The sequence below is a fragment of the Rutilus rutilus genome (genome assembly GCF_951802725.1).
Source record: "Rutilus rutilus genome assembly, chromosome: 13".
Taxonomy (NCBI): domain Eukaryota; kingdom Metazoa; phylum Chordata; class Actinopteri; order Cypriniformes; family Leuciscidae; genus Rutilus; species Rutilus rutilus.
This window is the reverse complement of record NC_140218.1, coordinates 11,075,944-11,095,901: the sequence shown is the minus strand read 5'-3', so window position 1 is coordinate 11,095,901 and position 19,958 is coordinate 11,075,944. Positions and strand designations below refer to the sequence as shown.

At 37.3% G+C, this 19,958-nt stretch overlaps 1 protein-coding gene across 2 annotated transcripts in view; it reads left to right on the top strand.

Annotated features, from left to right (window-relative positions):
* cdh24a (cadherin 24, type 2a) overlaps window positions 1-19,958 on the top strand; it is an 84,650-nt gene that overhangs the window by 41,607 nt on the left and 23,085 nt on the right. For both annotated transcript variants that reach the window (XM_084427793.1, XM_084427792.1), the window contains exons 3-6: window positions 844-1,138; window positions 1,279-1,398; window positions 6,315-6,482; window positions 19,503-19,684. In XM_084427793.1, coding sequence (XP_084283919.1) covers window positions 844-1,138; window positions 1,279-1,398; window positions 6,315-6,482; window positions 19,503-19,684 — 765 coding nt within the window. The remainder of the gene's footprint in view (window positions 1-843; window positions 1,139-1,278; window positions 1,399-6,314; window positions 6,483-19,502; window positions 19,685-19,958) is intronic.

The following is a 19,958-nucleotide window of genomic DNA, read 5'->3' as shown; positions in this document are numbered from 1 at the left end:
ATTTTCACGGGATGTTTTTTAGAAAAGAGTATTATCCAAGTGAGAAAATAGCATTAGATTTAGGTAACACCTTCTGCCTGTGTACTGTATAAAATGCATTATAAATTTAGGGGAAATTGTTCTTCATATCTCAAAGTCTACTTCAGATCTACATGCTGCCTTTCTGGTATGCAATATACTTTATTCCTGTGATCAAAGCTGAATATTTTAGCATCATTACTCCAGTCTTCAGTGTCACATGATCCTTCAGAAATCATTCTAATATGATGATTTGATGCATAAAAAAAAACCCATTTCTGATTGTTATCAATGTTGTGCAGTTTGTACTGTCATATATTTTTGGAAATTGTGATTCATTTTTTACAGGATTCTTTGATGAATAGAAAGTTCTAATTTACTGTCACTTTTGATCAATTTAATGCGTCCTTGCTGAAAAGTATTAATTTCTTTCAACAACAAGAACAAAAAATTCTTGAGCATAATATTGCATTTACAGAATGAAACAATCACCCTTAATATCAAATGAGACCACACATAAAAGCCTTATAAAGCCTTCCTTTAATAAATAATTATATTATTGAATAATTTCATCTTTTCATCTTTGTGTTTTACATAAATCATTTGAGCTCAAATATTTTGATTAGCTGAAGTCTTCAACCAAATTATTTGCAAACTGTTTTTACTATTACCTTAAAAAAATATATATATATTGTATTACAATACAGATCATATTACAATTCCCTTTCATACTTATACAGGCTTCATAGAAATGGAATTTGGGAATGATTTTGTGATTTTTCTTAACATATTTTGTGTTTTTCTACCTTTTATTCATTCCTTCAGCTTCATTCGAGTGTGGACAGGGGTGATGGACGCACAAAATACATTTTAAAAGGTGAAGGGGCCGGCTCGGTGTTCGTCATTGACAGCAGGACGGGGAATATCCACGTCACCAAACCCCTAGACCGCGAGGAGAAGGACCAGTACCGCCTTATCGCCACGGCAACAGATCGACAGACCGGCCGAGCCCTGGAGCCGTCCTCCCAGTTCATCATCCGCGTGCAAGACATCAACGATAATTCACCTGTGTTCCAGGGCAATCTGTACAGCGCCACCGTGCCTGAGATGGCCAACATCGGTACTGCGCTCGGATGCACACGCAAATGTCCTCTGAATGCTGTCATTGAGCTGTGTTTGGAAGAAAAGATGGAGGGTCACATGCTTAATGAACCTTGACTTTGTCAAAATATCTCTTATTTCGTCTCTCTCTTTCCCTAGGCACATCGGTTATTCAAGTGACAGCCACAGATGCTGATGACCCAACGTATGGGAGCAGTGCCAAACTGGTGTATTCAGTGATTCAAGGCCAGCAGTACTTCACTGTGGACCCGCAGTCAGGTGTGTGTTCTGTTAGATTCTGTAAAATGCAAGGTTTCTTATTTTTAAATGAAGGATTATTGACTTTTGGGCTGTGGTCCAAAAACCTCATTAAACACATGCACTCAGCTCTTAACAAATGACTATGGTTAAATGTGCACCAACAATGCTTTCTAATAAATCAGAGTAAGGACTTAATCGCAGAGAGATGTTAACATGACACGAGCAACCCTCTTCACTCCCGTTTACATGCTATTTTCATCATTCTGAATATGCTAAGAAGTGTGGTTATTTTAAACACCATTATTCACATCTGCACAGCACAAATGATGAACTCACATACTGGCCACTGTTGTAATCCACTTTCATCAATTGCAAAACACATTTCTATGTGTAACCGGTCCTACTCGACACGCTCTGGGGTGCGTTTCCCAAAAGCATTGTTAGCCAACTATGTTCACAAGTTCCGTCGTTATCAGCATAGTTCAACGAGTCCAACCAACATTCGCAAGCAGCATCGGAAAGTTGTTTGGTTGGAACGACAGCTCTTGACCTGTGTTTAGAACCATAGCTTCTTGTTTGCAAAATAAGCAAGCTGACATTCAGTACGATCTGTGTCTTTTATTTAGAGTACATACAAATGTCATTTATGTCTTTTAGTTTGTCAAGAGATTTACAGCACCGTTTTTGAAGAGTGCGCATGTGCGAACATGCTCTAGTACGTAAGAACGAGCCTATGATTGAATCTGGAAATAAAGCAAAATGACTGAGAAAAATTTGAAATAGTCCTTAGATGCCATGTCCGTAATTTATAGCAAAACATCTATCATTAATTCGATCTCAAATTTGATTCATTAAAAGAAGTTATTATTCCAAAACCTGCTTGACGTCATTAACCAACATGATTGAACGACCACTTTGCGACAATACGGTTTCGGGAAACAGTCGAGACTAGCTAGTTGATATCTTCAACGATGAAACATACTATGGTAGTTAACCAGCGAGTTTTGTCGTTGTACGGGAAATGCACCCCTGAGCGGGATTCGAACCTACGTCTCCGGCGAGGGAGGCGGGTGCTCTAACAAGGACGTTAACAACTGCAGTTGCTAGTGTGCCTCTTGAGATTTGAATGAGGTTTACACACACACGCTCTTATGTGGTCTGCTTTCCACTCACCCCCTAAACCTCACTCCCATCTGGGTCACGGCACCAAATTTAACCGGTCCTACTCGACCCGCTCCAAGCGGGATTCGAACCAGGGTCGCCGGCATGGGCTGCAGTCTTTAGCATCCTTGTTAGCACGCCCTGTTCCCATGCAGACAACCCAGGTCGAGTAGGACCGGTTACATATGGACGTATTGGATATTATCTGCGCCGTGATGCCACTGTAAACATTGTAATTGTAAGATAAGGAGCAGAGACAGATTTCAGCTATTCTGAGTAGACGGAAAACTTCAAAATAATGTCACAGAGTTCATTCACGAAGTTGTGTGAACAACACACGGCATCTGTGTACGTCCGAGCATTTGTAGTGCAAGAATGAGGCTGAGTGCTGTTCAAAATCACCACAGCTCAGTCGGGCATGGTCATTGCAGTGAGCAAGTGAACACCTCCCATTATACGAGTGTACAGAACTTTGTAGTATTTTCTCCCAAACTTGTCAACATGGCTACGTTAAAGGGATAGTTCACTTTGAAATTAATTTTTGATATGTTTTAGCTTACCTCAAGGGCATCCAAGATGTAGATGTCTTTGTTTCCGCAGTAGTTTCAATTTTGATATTTTTAGGTCAAGCCGTTCGTGTCTGTCAGTCATATAACGTTAATATCAGGTCTATGGTCACTGGCTCAAAACACAAGCACAGAGTCCAAATTAAAACAATTCCCCATCGTCCAAATGAAACAATTCCCCATCATAAGTACACATTGATGGCCTAAGACACGAAACGAGCGGTTTGTGTGAGAAAACGAACAGTATTTATATCGTTGTTATCTCTTGAAAACAGCACACGTCCAAATGATCTGACGGCGCGGGCGGGTATAGATATATACATAGATGTCGCCTTGGCTACTGCAGTTCATTGGAACGAAACCGTAGCCAAGCGACATCTAGTGTATCTGTACCTGCTGGCGGGTATAGATGTATACACTAGATGTCGCCTTCGCTACTGCAGTTCATTGGAACGAAACCGTAGCCAAGGCGACTTCTATGTATATATCTATACCCGCCCGCGCCGTCAGATCATTTGGACGTGTGCTGTTTTCAAGAGATAACAACGATATAAATACTGTTCGTTTTCTCACACAAACCGCTCGTTTCGTGTCTTAGGCCATCAATGTGTACTTATGATGGAGAATTGTTTCATTTGGACGATGGGGAATTGTTTTAATTTGGACTCTGTGCTTGTGTTTTGAGCCAGTGACCATCGACCTGCATTATATGACTGACAGACACGAACGGCTTGACCTAAAAATATCAAAATTGAAACTACTGCGGAAACAAAGACACCTACATCTTGGATGCCCTTGAGGTAAGCTAAAACATATCAAAAATTATTTTCTAAGTGAACTATCCCTTTAAGTATGTGAGTGCATTAGCAGGTAGTTGTGAATCGCAAGTGTTTTATATACCATTAGATGAGGACAGGGGCGTAATTTGTGGGGGGGTTGGGGGGTTGGGGGGTTGGGGGGGAGATAACCCCCCCAATATTTATACCATGATCATATGAAAAATATGCAGAACAATTTTTTTTTACTATATTAAACATTACAACCCCCCCAATGTTCAAACCAAATCTACGCCCTTGGATGAGGACATGACTGCAGCCGGTGATGAGATCGAAACCAGCACGTCTGGTGCAAGTAAACGTTGACTATTTAATTTCACGTAACACTATTTTATTTATCGTTATATTGAAGAAACCTTTTTGAGTGATATTGGTTTACTTATGCCCTTTTTGAGCACTTGAGCTTAATTAAAACTTGAGTGTTTGTAGACGCTTAAGGGGCTGTGGTGTCGACCTTGATTTAGTGCAATATTGAGGCGTTTAGTTTTATTTCGACTTTAGAAAATAAATAAGTGATTGCTCTCCTCACAAATCAACTGTTTCTTATTTTCACTGGCATGTCTCGGTGTGGAGAACTAGTGCATCTTTGAGCCTACGTTCAGTACAAGTAAAATGCTTAAGCCCTGATAAAATCAGATACTTTTACTCATGTGGTATTGGAATTGGTGAACTTGTAATGTCATTTTTTGCTATTTTTACTTTTACTTGAGTGTGGTTTTCAGGTGCTCTTCACACCTCTGCGAGTGCACGGAAAATGAAAAGACTAATGTATTCCTGAAAAGTCATCATGATTTTGAATAGTCAAAAATTATCATAAAAAGACCAGAAATTAAAGGGGTGGTTGATTATGATTTCACTTTTTTAACTTTAAGTAGTGTGTAGTGTGTAAACAACATCTGCAAAGTCACGACGCTCAAAGTTCAAAGCAAAGGGAGATATTTGCTTTTGAAGAAATCATTTTTTAAGGACTACAACAAACGGCTGGTTGGGACTACACGACATTCCTCCTGGGTTAGTGACATCACCAACCCTGAAATTTACATAAACCCCACCCCCGGGGACACAATTTATAGATTATCAAGACAGAATATGCTAATCAATGACTAGAAGATAACTACACGTAAGCTACATAAATTCATCAACTAACCATTCAGAAATGTTGCCTACATGTTGTCACTTCTTCTTGAGTCTCTCCATCTTTGTCTGACTTTTTTGGTATTTAAAAGAAATACATTTATTAGGATGCATTCATTTGATCTAAAGTGACTGTAAAGAGAATTATAATATCTTTCTATTTCAAATAAATGTTGTTCTTTTGAACTTTCTAAAAATATAAATCGGCATATTAGAATGATTTCTGAAGGATCATGTGACACTGAAGACTGGAGTAATGATGCTGACCGGTCCGCTGATAGATGACTGTTTTCAAACGCTCCTGTGTGTATCTGTGTAACGGCTCGGTGAAAAGCATCATTGATGTTTATTTACAACATGTTTTTGAAGCACTGATCATTTTAGTCAAACACAGACATGTTTGATGAGCGCATGAACACAATGGCCAATCAGAGGTGTTTATGATTCCGCTCAAAAGCGCTCGAAGCGTCACATTTTAAAAATGTCTTGGTACTGGAGTCTGTACTTTTGAGTACAAAAGAGTACTTTTACAACTTCGCAGGCTGATAGGTCCTTAAGTCAATCTGTGTACAATCACATCATTCTATAGGGCCCAGCTGATTGGTTCCTGCTATATCAGTAGCCAATGAGCTGCTCAAATTTAATACTGGTCAGCATTTGCTGTAGCAGTTGCAGTGCGCTTTCAGAAACCCTCCTCCTTCCCCAGCTCCACCTGTACAGATCTGATACGGGTAATTCATGTATATTGTACAGCAGCAGCAGCATGTCTTGTATGTATTAACAGCAGCAGTAGTGTAGCAGATCTATTCCGCCAAGACCAAACATATCAACATTGTTATATTCTCTACCATGCCAAACACTCAGAGAGTTGTCATGGCATAAATAATATTTTACAGTGTCACTGTTTTTACTGTTATTTTGATCAAATTAATGCAGCTTTGGTGAGCAAAAGACACTTCTTTTAAAAACATAAAACAAAATCATACCGACCCCAAATTCAAAACGCAGTGACTGTTCCATCTACTGTAAGATTTGTTTGACCCATTAGTCAAGTAGTCAGATCTGTATCCCTCTCCAGCAGTGTGATGGTGTAGGATGTTCAATGTGATTCCTTTTAATTCGCTTCAGTTTAACCTAATTAACTCACTGGCATGAAAATAGCTCAGTATTGCCAAAGTGAGATATGCTGTGACTGTGAGTGATCTGCTCCTGTCTCTCTCTCTGTGTGTCTCTGCAGGTATAGTTCGCACGGCGGTCCCAGATATGGACAGAGAAGCTCAGGCGCAGTACCATGTGGTGCTCCAGGCAAGAGACATGGGCGGCCATCAGGGGGGTCTGACAGGGACCACCACTCTCACTGTGCACCTCAGTGACGTCAATGACAACCCACCGCGCTTCACTCAAAGTGAGTCACACATCCAGCTCTGCTCCAGAACCTCCAAACACGTCTGTCTACTGTAATCTACTTCACTCTTCTATTCTATTCTATTCTATTCTATTCTGTTCTGTTCTGTTCTGTTCTGTTCTATTCTATTCTATTCTATTCTATTCTATTCTATTCTATTCTATTCTATTCTATTCTATTCTATTCTATTCTATTCTGTTCTGTTCTGTTCTGTTCTGTTCTGTTCTGTTCTGTTCTGTTCTGTTCTGTTCATAGTCTAGTCTAGTGTAATCGACTAAGCTTTGTTTTATTCTAGTTTTAGTCTACTTTGGTCTGGTCTATTGTAGTCCAGTCTAGTGTACTCTGTTATATTCTAGTCTAGTCTATCTGCATTTATCTACTTCACTTTACTGTTCTATTCCATTATATGAAGGATCATATATGCTCTACTCCACTCCACTGTTCTGTTCTATTCTATTCTATTCTATTCTATTCTATTCTATTCTATTCTATTCTATTCTATTCTGTTCTATTCTGTTCTATTCTATATTCTATTCTGTTCTGTTCTGTTGTAATTTAATCTGCTGTACTTTTAGTACTCTATTTAATTTGTAGTAATCTGCTCTAGTCTACTAATCTTTATTTTATTCTAGTTGTCTAATCTGGTCTAGTCTAGTCTGGTTTACTCTGTTGTAGTCTATGTTGTAGATTAGTAAATCTGTTCCACTTTACTGTTCCATTCCATTATGTTCTATTTAAGATTTTCTATTCTGTTGTAATCTAATCTGCTGTACTTTATTACACTATTTAGGTTTATTGTTATCTGTCATAGTCTAGTCTAGTGTAATCGACTAAGCTTTGTTTTATTCATGTTTTAGTCTCCTTTGGTCTGGTCTGGTCTATTCTAGTCCAGTCTAGTGTCCTCTGTTATATTCTAGTCTAGTCTATCTGCTTTAATCTACTTCACTTTACTGTTCTATTCCATTCTATGAAGGATCATATATGCTCTACTCCACTACACTGTTCTTTTCTATACTATTCTATTCTATTCTATTCTATTCTATTCTATTCTATTCTATTCTATTCTATTCTATTCTATTCTATTCTGATAATCTAATCTGCTATACTTTGTTACTCTATTTAATTTTATTGTATTATGTTCTAGTCTAGCATGTCTGGTCTATCTAGACTAGTAAATTTAAAGGGTTAGTTCACCCAAAAATGAAAATTCTGTCAGTAATCACTCACCCTCATGTTGTTCCAACCCCGTAAGACTTTCGTTCATCTTCGGAACACAAATTAAGATATTTTTGATGAAATCTGAGAGCTTTCTGACTACTTCATAAGTAGTAAGCTGTTACTAACTTTTCTGGACCGGCAGAATGAAATTGCCTAGACAATTTCATTCTGCCGGTCCAGAAAAGTTAGTGAAAACATCGTTAAAATAGTGATAAACCTTAAGTTTATAAAGCGATGAGAATACTTTTTGTGCGCAAAAACAAAACAAAAATAACGACTTTATTCAAACTATTCATTTTCTTCCGTGTGGGCCTCTGAGTTCATGCGCGAGAACTGAGAAGATGGGTCTCGATGTAGTGTTTAAAATGGTTCTAAAGTGTGCCTTTCCTGGATGTCCGAATCATGAGAAACCAACGAGAAAACGTAAAAGTGCCTTACCAGTGCCACAAAATATCCTCACACTTTCCCATCAAATGATCGTGAGCGTCATCTTCTCAGTTCTCGCGCACGTGTCGTAGCGCTCTCGTGAACTCAGTCAGAGGCCCACACAGAAGAAAATCAATAGTTGAATAAAGTCATTATTTTTATATTTTTATATATATATATATATAATATGTGTGTGTGTGTATGTATATATGCAGTCTACTCTGCTATATTCTAGTCTATCATATTCTGGTCTCACCTAGTGTTCTCTGTTCTGTTCCAGTCTGTTTTGGTTCTGTTCTAGTCTAATTTAGTTTCTGAGAATATAAACTCAGAATTCAATAGATATTTTGTTAAAGATCAAAGAGTTGTGGTGTGGGCTTTTCATATCCCTGTCAGCATGTACGCTATACGCTGTCCATTAGCTGGTCTAATGACACGCAGTGCACTGTTTGCCAACATCACAAGCGCTGTTTCCACGTCCGCGGTTAGACTAACCAGCAGGAAGAGAAGACATGTGGGCGTTCAGATTTGTGTGTGACATGATGTAACCTTTTGAAATGGATTCATGCTTTATTTCTCTTCTGCTTTAAGTCTCACTCTGTCCTATTTTCCTGACTGCACTTCTGTCCACTTGTTAGCCGCAGCGAGCTTATTACACACATTCTATTCATGCTGCGGATGCGGTCTTATTGCAGTAATTGATTGACAGCTCAAAGACGTGAGTGGTGGTTTGGAGACTGTGGGTGTGATGTCAAGACACACGAGGGACTGACTTGCGTCTGCTGTATTATATTCCGTCTGATTGGGATGCGATCTTATCAGTCGTACACTAGAGAGTCATGACGTACGCAATTACTTAGCCGCATAAATCGTATCCCCAGTCAGAATTTTGCGAAATAGATTATTTCCCTTGAAATGTGTAATACTGTTAGTTGAATTTTGCGGCGTATCATATTTCTTGCGCTTCAATTATGGATTTAGTCGTGTTCATCGGCTCCCTGAATCAATCTCTCTAATCACAAGCGTTTAAACCAACTGTTGTTTGTTTCTCTCACAAAAATGTCCTGTTCTGCCCTGAAAAGATGTATAATAGAAGACAAAATTATTCACATAAATATCTTGTTTCTAAGTTTTACATACACTTGGTTGTTTAATATCGCATTTTGCCTTCTTGAGCATCAATAACGGCAATACAGAAATTTCAAAATGCATTAAATAATTATTTTTTTTACTGTGCTAGCTATTCATACTTTAAACTCTATATTAGCCCCATAGGTTTGTGATTTAAAGCCAACAGCAGTTTAAAACCTAATGGAGTGATGAATTTGTCTCATCTTACCATCTGAGTGTAATCCTGAATCCGCAACCACTGCATCCAATTACTATGAGAGAGCACCATCTCTCAAATTTATAGGGAATTTGCTGTCTTGAATATGAAGAAGATATTTGCATCTGAAGATGAAATGGTAATGCATTTATGTTGTCGTGTTTGTAATACAATTCACACTGACTTCATGTTATGGGAAGTAAAAAGGGTCTTCCATAGACTAATCAGCACTTATGGCTGTTTTGATTAATGAGGTGACAAAAAAGGAGGCTGGTCTAAGATTGGTTGTGGTTGTTGATGGATTAAAAACATTAAATTATGCATATTGGGCTGTTTAATTCACTGCCCCTGGTTACCCAGTTTCAAAAAAAAGTTTATAAAGTTTGTAATATGAAAAATAAAGTTTGCTTTAATGTAGCATATCAAGTCAAAATCATAAAATAAAAACTTCATTAACACCCAATACCGCTCAACTAATATTAAATATTAAAATATTAAAATGGTGCATGACCCACTTGTTCATGCTTAAAAATGACAGCCTATAAGGCCAATTAAAAAATTAGATAATAAAAAAAAACATGCCAGAGCATTAAATTGAGATATTTCCCCCCCTTTCCTGGATTTTTAATTAAAAGAAGCAGTACTGAACCCTCCAAGTAAAAAAGAAAAAAAAAAAAAAAAAATTCTTGGGGGTCTCTTAGCACTGATAACAAACCAGTTAATTGTCTTTTTGAACTATTCTTTAAAAGAACCGTCTCCTAAGAGTCATTCGTTTTGGGTACTACATTGGTCGCACTCTATAGTTTTGATTCACCTAAAAGAACCGACTCATTAGAGTCATTCATTTGGCAATCGGAGTAGCATGGTTGTGCTGCCGCTGTATGTATTTGATTTGCTACAAAGAACTGTGTCATATTATTAATTCGTTCGGGAATCAGAATACTATGACTGTGCTTTATGTATTTGATTTACAAAAAAACAAACCGGTATATATCAGCCATTTGTTCTCTAATCGAACTAAACTGGTCACGTTGTAGAAATATTGTACTAATATTTTAAGTGTTAAGCTTTGTTTAATATTTTGTGTTAGCATTTAATTTGACTGACTTGATACTTCTAGATGAGTGGATTTTCCAGACTAAACTGACCATTTTGTTATTTGCTTTTAGTACACTGCTTTACCGAAACTTGGCGACATAAACAAAATAAGGATGCGTTCATGCACCCGTAAAACAAGGGATATGCATTTAATGAAATGAATTTGTTTAATGAATACATCAAATCATCTAAAGCAGCATATCATGTAATTAAGTCAATTAAATTTGTAATCATCTGTCGGCTTTAAAGAGACACCCACTCTTTCATTGCACAGAAGAGAATGAATCAGTTATAATGTCACACAGTGATATACAATGGATCTACTACGGCTACTATTTCTAGCATATACAGATACGGGATAAATCATAAGAGTATGATATTCTGAGTTCAGCTGATGTGCTCATTTGCACATATGAGAACTGCATGATCACAGAAATACTGGTTCAAATACGGCCTGCATGATTTATTTCTGATCCTGTTCCTCTTCTTTCTCTCTATTCCTCCACTGTCCAATATAATAAATGACAAAAAGGCCTATAAATAAGATATGGGGAGGGGGGGAGGGGGGCACACGTTAAAAAATGTTTAAAAAGTGGTAAATCAAATGTTCCTCTCAGCACAAGCTTGGTATTGTTGTCAAGCGCAGCATTTCAACTTTGTGAATATTCATAGTAATTTCTCGATGGCATGAGTCTAATGAGAACTCATTTTCTTATGTAAACAAAACGATCTTTCAAAGCGATCCCGATATACACATATACACAGAATTACAGTATTTCAAAATATCTGTCTTGGCAAGTACAGTACCAGTCAAAAGTTTGGAAACATTACTATTTTTAATGTTTTTGAAAGAAGTCTCTTATGCTCATCAAGCCTGCAGTAAAAAAAAAAAAAAAAAACAGTAATATTATGAAATATTATTACAATTTAAAATAATGGTTCTCTTTTTTAATATATTTTAAAATGTAATTTATTTTTGTGATGCAAAGCTGAATTTTCATCAGCAAGTACTCCAGTCTTTGGTGTCTTATGATCCTTCAGAAATCATTCTAATATGATGATTTGATACTCAGTTATTATCAATGATGGAAACAGTTGTGCTGTTTAATATATTTTTTTGGAATACTTTTTTCAGGATTCATTGATGAGTAAAACGTTAACAGCATTTATTCATAAAAACAGCATTTATTCATAATAAAAACATTTCTAACAATATAAATCGTTACCATCACCTTTTATCAATTTAACGCATCCTTGTTGAATTAAAGTACTAATTTCTTAAAAAAATAATAGTTATTGTTCCCAAACTTTTGAACGGTAGTGTATATTGTTACAAAAGATTTCTATTCTAAATAAATACAGTTCTTTTTAACTTTTTATTCATCAAATAATCCTGAAAAAAGTATCTCAGGTTATAAAAAAAATATTAAGCAGCACAACTGTTTCCAACATTGATCATAAATCAGCATATTAGAATGATTTCTGAAGGATCATAAGACACCAAAGACTGGAGTACTTGCTGATGAAAATTCAGCTTTGCATCACAAAAATAAATTACATTTTAATTTAAAGTATATCAAAAAAGAGAACCATTATTTTAAATTGTAATAATATTTCATAATATTACTGTTTTTTTTTTTTTTTTTTTACTACAGGCTTGATGAGCATAAGAGATTTCTTTCAAAAACATTAAAAATAGTAATGTTTCCAAACTTTTGACTGGTACTGTATTTACGCAAACATTATCTGTTATGTGGTTGGGGACTGTTGGGGAAAAACATCTGATTTATAACATTATATTACATGATCCGTGCTGTACAGTAAGTCGGACTGTTTCATTAATGTTAATCAAACAATTGTGGTATCTTGGAAAGAAAGTTGAATATATAATTTTCCTATAGATATTTGGTTTTGACTTGGTGTGTGCCAAATTTGGTGGTATTAGCAGGGATTTTAGGATATGGTTGCCTGGTGATTTTGTTTTGGAACCTTCAGAAACTTTAACTCAATTTTAATCTCAAAATTGAGTTTGCTGACTGTATCGACTTCGAACAGGTGTAGCTCAGTCATTTTTTTCAGATTCCAACAAACCATACATCATTTTGAAGGTTTTTTAATAGAGAATGTGAAAATAACAAAAACTCATTTTTGAAAATGTGCTCATTCCGACTCATTTTGCCAGCACGGGTCACAAATGCAGCCGTAGTGAGCACAAGATACTTCTTACAAAAACAGATTCCAAACTTTTGAATGGTGTAGTGTAAACTGAATTTATATTGAGTATTAAGTTTTACGATTAAAAGAGACAGTCGCCTGTTTGTTTACTCTGGAATGTGCATGCCCATAGACTAGCATGAAAAATACTGATTTTTGTGTGTGATTTAAGCTAAAAAAAAGATGCCATCGTTGTCAGATTTCATTCCAGATTTTAAATAATTAAATGAATAAGTATGCAAATGTTGGTGTTTCTCCATTGAAATAGATAGCTGTACTTGCATGATTGAAAATTGCCTTATGAGTATGATCCCTGATTAAATTTGCTTTAAAGAAAAAAAAAATCTGATCTTTTAGGCTTTTCCCAATGAGTTAAATCAGGTGCATGAGATTAGGAAGCCATCTGAACTGTGTATTTTTGGGCCAGTGATTGTGTGTGATGATCCTCTACAGGATCTGACAATGATCACAGAGTGAAGTCACTGAGCATCTTAACCTTATCCTGCACGTCTCTCGGGAAGCTGTGCTTTATTTCCAGGTCTGGCCTGTGTGTTACGGACGTTGTTTTCTGGTGTGTGGATTGAATCCCGGCTCTCAGCAGGAACTGATTCACAGTATTGTGAAAAGTGTCGCTGAATCTCTCAAACAAGCCTTGTGCCCACTGACCCGTGATGACTGCTTTCATTCTCCGTGCAGCTTTCTCGAAGTGCTAAAAACCTCAGCGCTGGGTGTTTGAAGGAGAGATATGAAAGTGTGGTTTGGTGTCGTGGGGGTGGGAAGCATCTGTGTACGTGTGGATGAAGTATTTGATGTTGTCTGTGAAGATAGGACGCTTGCGGTATGTGCTGTGTGTGTGAGATATCAAAGTTTGAGAGGTGAGTGTGAGTGACTGTGGATTTGATAAGGCTTATGGGTTTCTGTCAGTCCATATCCGTCGACTTTAATAAATGCGTGTGCGAGTGAGTAAACAAAGCCTGAAGCCATTCACAGCATCTGAGTCACCTCTGAGCAAGAGAGGTCCGGCGAGTTGGCGCGAGTCTGAGACTCGTAACTCAAAGCGGCCCTCCAAGTTCAACAGTTCTGCTCATTTTGGCGATATAAATCACCATCCAGAACAGCTCAGAGCTTCTGTAAAACACCCGCAAAAACTCTTGATAATAAAGGTTCCAAATAAGGGCTTTTGCAGCGATGCCTTAGATGAACCATTTCTGTGCCATTAGCCGCGTTTCCGTTACAGATTTGCACGAAACGTAGCAAAACTAGCGATATTTTCGAAATGTTGATAAAAAACGATTGTGAAATGACGGTGTTTCCATTAACCGATGTTATGCGACTAAAACGTAATTTCATAAAGTCCTTCCAAAAATCATGGCGACGGATGTTGGTAGGTTTATGTATATCCCAGCCACCGCACTAGCCATTATTATTAATCAAAGGAGACTATGTTATCCAAGCATTTATGGCAAGGAAAGGCCCTTATACTTGGAGCGGCACATATGAGGTGTTTCTCCCTCATACTGTATCTGCTTCAAGGTCTTGATAAATTGTGGCATTTATTTGTTGTTTAGAATCCAGTATTCCCGTAATACTTTTGTTTAAAGGTCACGCGTTTTTTTAGGCTGAAACATTTTTTGTCACATACAGCAAACATCTCCTCACTATCCGCTAGCTGCCTGTCCCCTGAACACACTGAAAAGAAACACGGTCTCTGTAGACAGCCCAGGCTCCACAAACGGCAAGAAAAACAAACTGGCCCAGCCTGGACCACGAAACATAACAAACAGTGTTCCAGCCAATAACCGACAAGTATGATTTGGGGGTGGGGGTTGGGGGGTTAGTGCGCGTGCACATGAAGGGGGGAGTGGAGGAGAGAGAAGCATGAAGAGGGAAGTTAGCTAGAGGAAAGATGTCCTAGACAACGACAACGAATAACGTTAGAATTATATTCTCTTGAATTTTGATATGGCCGACACACAACCAAAGAGACGACGTTCCGATGAACAAATAGCAAAGAAGAGGGAAAAGGAGAAGGAAAAGCAAAGTCCCGAATTTACACCGGAAAAGCCTGTTTCTGGAAGCACGGGAGGGAGGGGAAGGGGACGGGATGAGGAGGAGGGTCAAGCTAGCCTCCGTTTTGTTTGACAATACTTCGAACGTCAACAAGAAGTGATGTCACCCAACATCGCTTAGAGCACCTTTAATAAAGAACTCTGTCTCGTCTTCTGTCTAAACATACCGCGCCATCTGTGTTAAGTGACCTAATCCTTTTTCGAATTGCCTGAAAAACCACCAAAAACCGCGAGCTTAAAAACTTTTTTGCGATATATGGGAGTTTTTGCGAAATTGACGCGTTTCCATTGGGTGTATTTTCAATTTCAATTTGCGCAATTTGAAGGGTAATGGAAACGTGGCTATTGAGGAACCTTTCAGTGAACATTTCCTAAAAGAACCATTATTTTTCTTAGTGTGAAGAACATTTTTAATAATCTAATGAACTGATACGCAGTCACAAAAGCTTATCGTTTGCATGTGTTTTAAGTATTGCGGTTTAAATACAAGTGAATTTAAACCATTGAAGCTCAGTTAGCAGCGACAGACAACTTATTTCGCTATATGTGCGCGTTCTCTGAGACTGTTTCTCAGCACTGTCATAGAGCGTGAAAGCTTTTTGCCAAATTATTCGGCTTGAACAGTTAAATACACATACTTATGTGTCGAAGTGACCATGTCTTTGCAAGTAAACACAGTCATTAATGTCTTAAGTGAATGTAAACAGTTGAGAAAGAAAACGTACAAGTATATTGGATCCATGCATGCTTTTTTATACATTTGATATATAAAAACTTATTTATGGAGTACAATTTAAAACAATTTATGTAGTATTTCTTATTTCTAGTGCTTGAAGTTGTTCAGGTAGGTCTATTTAATTTGTGTCTTTGTTTTCTTTGCTCTTTCTTTATCACTGTTTACTTGTCTTCTGTAAGCTTGAGAGGTTTTTTTTTCTTAGCCTAGTATTAGTTTTTTGTGATATTGAAAATGGTGACAAGAATGATGAAATATGAATGGAATCAAACATTTTTATATCATAAAACCCTTATTTAAAGCAAAAAAGTAACTACAGTGTATCGTGATATATATCGTTATCGTGAAATAATATGACTCATATCGTGATATAAGATTTTGGTCATATCGCCCACCCCTTCTTTTTCCATTATAAAGAACCTTTTTTGGAATGGAAATATTCCAGGGATATTAAAGGTTCTTAATCGAATCATAGATGCCAATAAAGAACCGTTATGCTTCTAAAAGTGTAACGAATTTTTTTTTTTTTTTTGTCAAATGCATGTTTACCTATCTGATGCTTCCCTGTTAAAAAAATACAGATGCCAACAAACTGTTTTTCCCTTCTAGGTTTTGAGTGATTCCCAGCATACTTTTTCGGGTTTGTCTAAACTTTCTGAAGTTTACAGAAAAGATTAGAATGCGTGTGTTTGTTGCATTTGCCAGGTTTGGTTCCGGAGCGCCGCTTGCTTGCTCGTTTTCCACCTCGTTAGTCTGAAACAAGGAAGCAAGCAGCATTGTTTACAACAACAAAGATGTTGACCCCGTGAACTCAGAATTAGAGTTTTGTGTCTTTTACTGTGTGCTTGTTAGCTTTTAGACTAGTGTAACTACACTGAACACTTGACAAAATACACTTTCAGCAGATGTTTGTGTTTAAAATGCTCTGTGTCTGTCTCTTCTGGAAAAATAGACCTCTAATACCACTGCCGACTAGCAAGAAGCAAATTGTAGAGTGACCTTTAATCTTTAAACTTATCATATGTGGGTGTTTCTTCAGCTTCAGGCACTTTCATGTCTCAGGGATTGATTTTAAAGAAAAAATAACAAAAAACTGATTTCAAATCATTGTCTTGGAAACTTGCCCATACCTTCAAACTTTATTTTTGCTGCCTTTCAAATGACTTTTATATGTTGATTTTATTGGTTTACCCTGGTCCCAGGCCTAGATTTTTAATCTTAAAGTATAAAATCCATTATATAAAGTGTTTGCAATAATCTAAATCAAAAATGACATTTATAATGTTGGAAAATATTTCTATTTCAAATAAATGTTGTTCTTTTGAACTTTCTATTCATTAAAGAATCCTGAAAAAATGTATCACAGTTTTGGTTTTCAACATTGATAATAATAATAAATGTGTCTTGAGGATCAAATCATCATATTGGAATGATTTCTGGAGGATCATGTGACACTGAAGACTGGAGTAATGATGCTGAAAATTCACAGGAATACAGTAAATACATTTTGCAGTTATAAATACAAATACAGTTTTAAATTGTAATAATACTTTACGATATTACGTATTATTATGATGTAAAAACGAAGACTTGGTGAACTGAAGAGACTTCAAAAACATTAAAGAAATCTTACAGACCTTAAACTATCTATGACATTAGGCTTAACCAGATAACACAGTTTTATTTAAACACTGTAAACTACACCGTTCAAGAGTTTTTAATGTCTCTTCTGCTCACCAAGGCTGCATTTATTTGATCAAAAATACGGTAAAGACAGTAATATTGTGTAATATTAAATAATGCAACTCATCCTTGGGACTAGTGATGTGCCCTAAAGTATACTCAGACAGTATAATAGCCAATGATTAGTGATATTTATTCCAAACACAACAATGATCTTTAATGGCAAACGCTACAAAGATTGCCTGTTGTTGGCCCTCTGAGAAACGATTACGGTATAGTGCATATTATCATAATTATAAAGTGGATTACGGTGCTGATGATGCTCTTGACTATTATCAGCGTGCCAGAGATAATGTTAATCTGTGTTACGTTTCTTTCAGAGGGCTTCGCTCTGTCTGTGGAGTGCAGGGGCTTCTATCCGCCTTCCCTACGGATTCTCTCTTTAAAATCCACGCGATTAATATTTCATTTAAAGTTCAGAGCTTTCTGCATCAGTACGCAGCAAAATCACAGCTGAAAGATACAGCTTGGAGACCAACAATGCATCTTCCTCCCTCTCCCTCCTACATGAATACACTCTTTCTGCCTCCTTTTCCGTTCGTTCCCCGGCTCTCCTGCTGCCGTTCCCTCTTTTGTTCTTTCTATCTCTCCCCTAATCTCTCCTCATCCCTTTCTCCTCCTCAGAATAATACACAGTGATAATACACTGTGCAAAGAAGCCATATTGTATTCCCACAGTGTGTTTCTGTGATCATCTTCTCTTGGCTGCACTCAGCTTTAATGAATGTTAGGAGTTATTAGCTGGCACAAACTGCCTCTGGTGAATCACACTGTCTCAGCCTTTGTTGTTTGCATGATTCATTTTCTGTTCTGGAGCAAATTTGGCTCTTAAAAGAAGCAAGGAATCATCAGTGTCCTGCTTTATATTTCTATCACACTCTCTTCTTGGACCTTTTCAATCCTGTCCCTTTGAAATTCTCTTGAAAAGCATGTTTGGAATTTGTGGAATGAATCATTTCAGTGTTTGTGTAGCAGTACTGGAGTGATCTATCTATCTATCTATCTATCTATCTATCTATCTATCTATCTATCTATCTATCTATCTATCTATCTATCTATCTATCTATCTGTCTGTCTGTCTGTCTGTCTGTCTGTCTGTCTGTCTGTCTGTCTGTCTGTCTGTCTGTCCGTCTATCCATCCATCCATCCATCCATCCATCCATCCATCCATCCATCCATCCATCTATCTATCTATCTATCTATCTATCTATCTATCTATCTATCTATCTATCTATCTATCTATCTATCTATCTATCTATCTATCTATCTATCTGTCTGTCTGTCTGTCTGTCTGTCTGTCTGTCTGTCTGTCTGTCTGTCTGTCCATCTATTCATTTATCTATCTATCGGCCTTTTTGTCTGTCTGTCCATTTCTATCTATCTATCTATCTATCCATCTATCTATCTTTCTTTAGTGGCGCTTACATCACAGTTATTGTTACTCATATTTGAAAATTAGGCATTGATTCAATTAAAATAACTAAACTAAGTATACCAATCTAAATTAAAGAACTAAGTAAACTAAATTTAAGGAGCATAACTCATATGTTTGTGCTATGGGCAAATGACCCCGCATGTCTTGTTGAGGAGAGGTGCGCTGTTACTGATCAAACGGATGGAAAAATTCAGGCATGCATTGTAGCGGCACCCAAACCATATTTTGGGTCCAGAATATCACTTTTTTGACTTGATCCGGTAAGCAACCACCCAAAACCCCCTAATATCCACATAAAAGTTAACTCAGAACCCTTTGGCAACACATTTGTTTTTATTACTGTGATTGATCATGGTATAAGATATGATGTGTGTCTCTAGTGTGAGATGAGAAACACTTTTCATTCTGTTATGGAATGCAGTAGATTGCCTGTGTTATTTGCTGTCTCTAATTAGGTTTAAACAGACTCAGGCAGGTTTTTTCTTCTTTTATTTTTGGCCCATGATATAGCCGCTGCATACAAAGACTGTAGAGCCACTTATTAAACTGCTGAAAAAATCTCTATGTGAACAAAAGGCAAGCTTTTTATGGAAGTCTAGTTTTGGGTAGAGGTCAAATGGATTTGAAAAGCTGTTGGATGACTGTAGGGGGCTTGCCTTACGTGTCTAATGAGATTAATGATGATGTTCTAATTTTATGTTATCGGCATGTTTTGCCTGATTATTTACTTCACCCTCTCGATCTCTGTCTCCTTTAGGTATGTGGTCATTTTCGGTGTCTGAGTTGGCCGTCCCCGGGGTGGAGATCGGTCGGCTCTCAGCAACAGATGCAGACCTGGGTGACAACGCACGGATGGACTTTACGATCGTGGACGGAGAGGCAGGGGACACGTTCAACATAACTGGATTGAACCAAGAGGCAGTGATTTTGTTAAACAAGGTGGGAGTGGTGAAACAGAAATAACTACAGTAATGCTGTTTTCTTCCATGCATTCCCAAATCAGAACCAAATCCAATTTTATGGTTTATCTGACTCAAAACTGTTAGTAGTTTGTAGTCTTAACCGTGAAAACCGTGTGAATAGTGAATGAGTGAGTGGGTTCGGACACATCATATGTATAAATATGCATATGAGCAAAGATGATTGCAAACGTTCCCATTTTTTTGTCTTCTTTTTCTCCACAGACATTCTCTTACGTCTTTTGGCATCATAA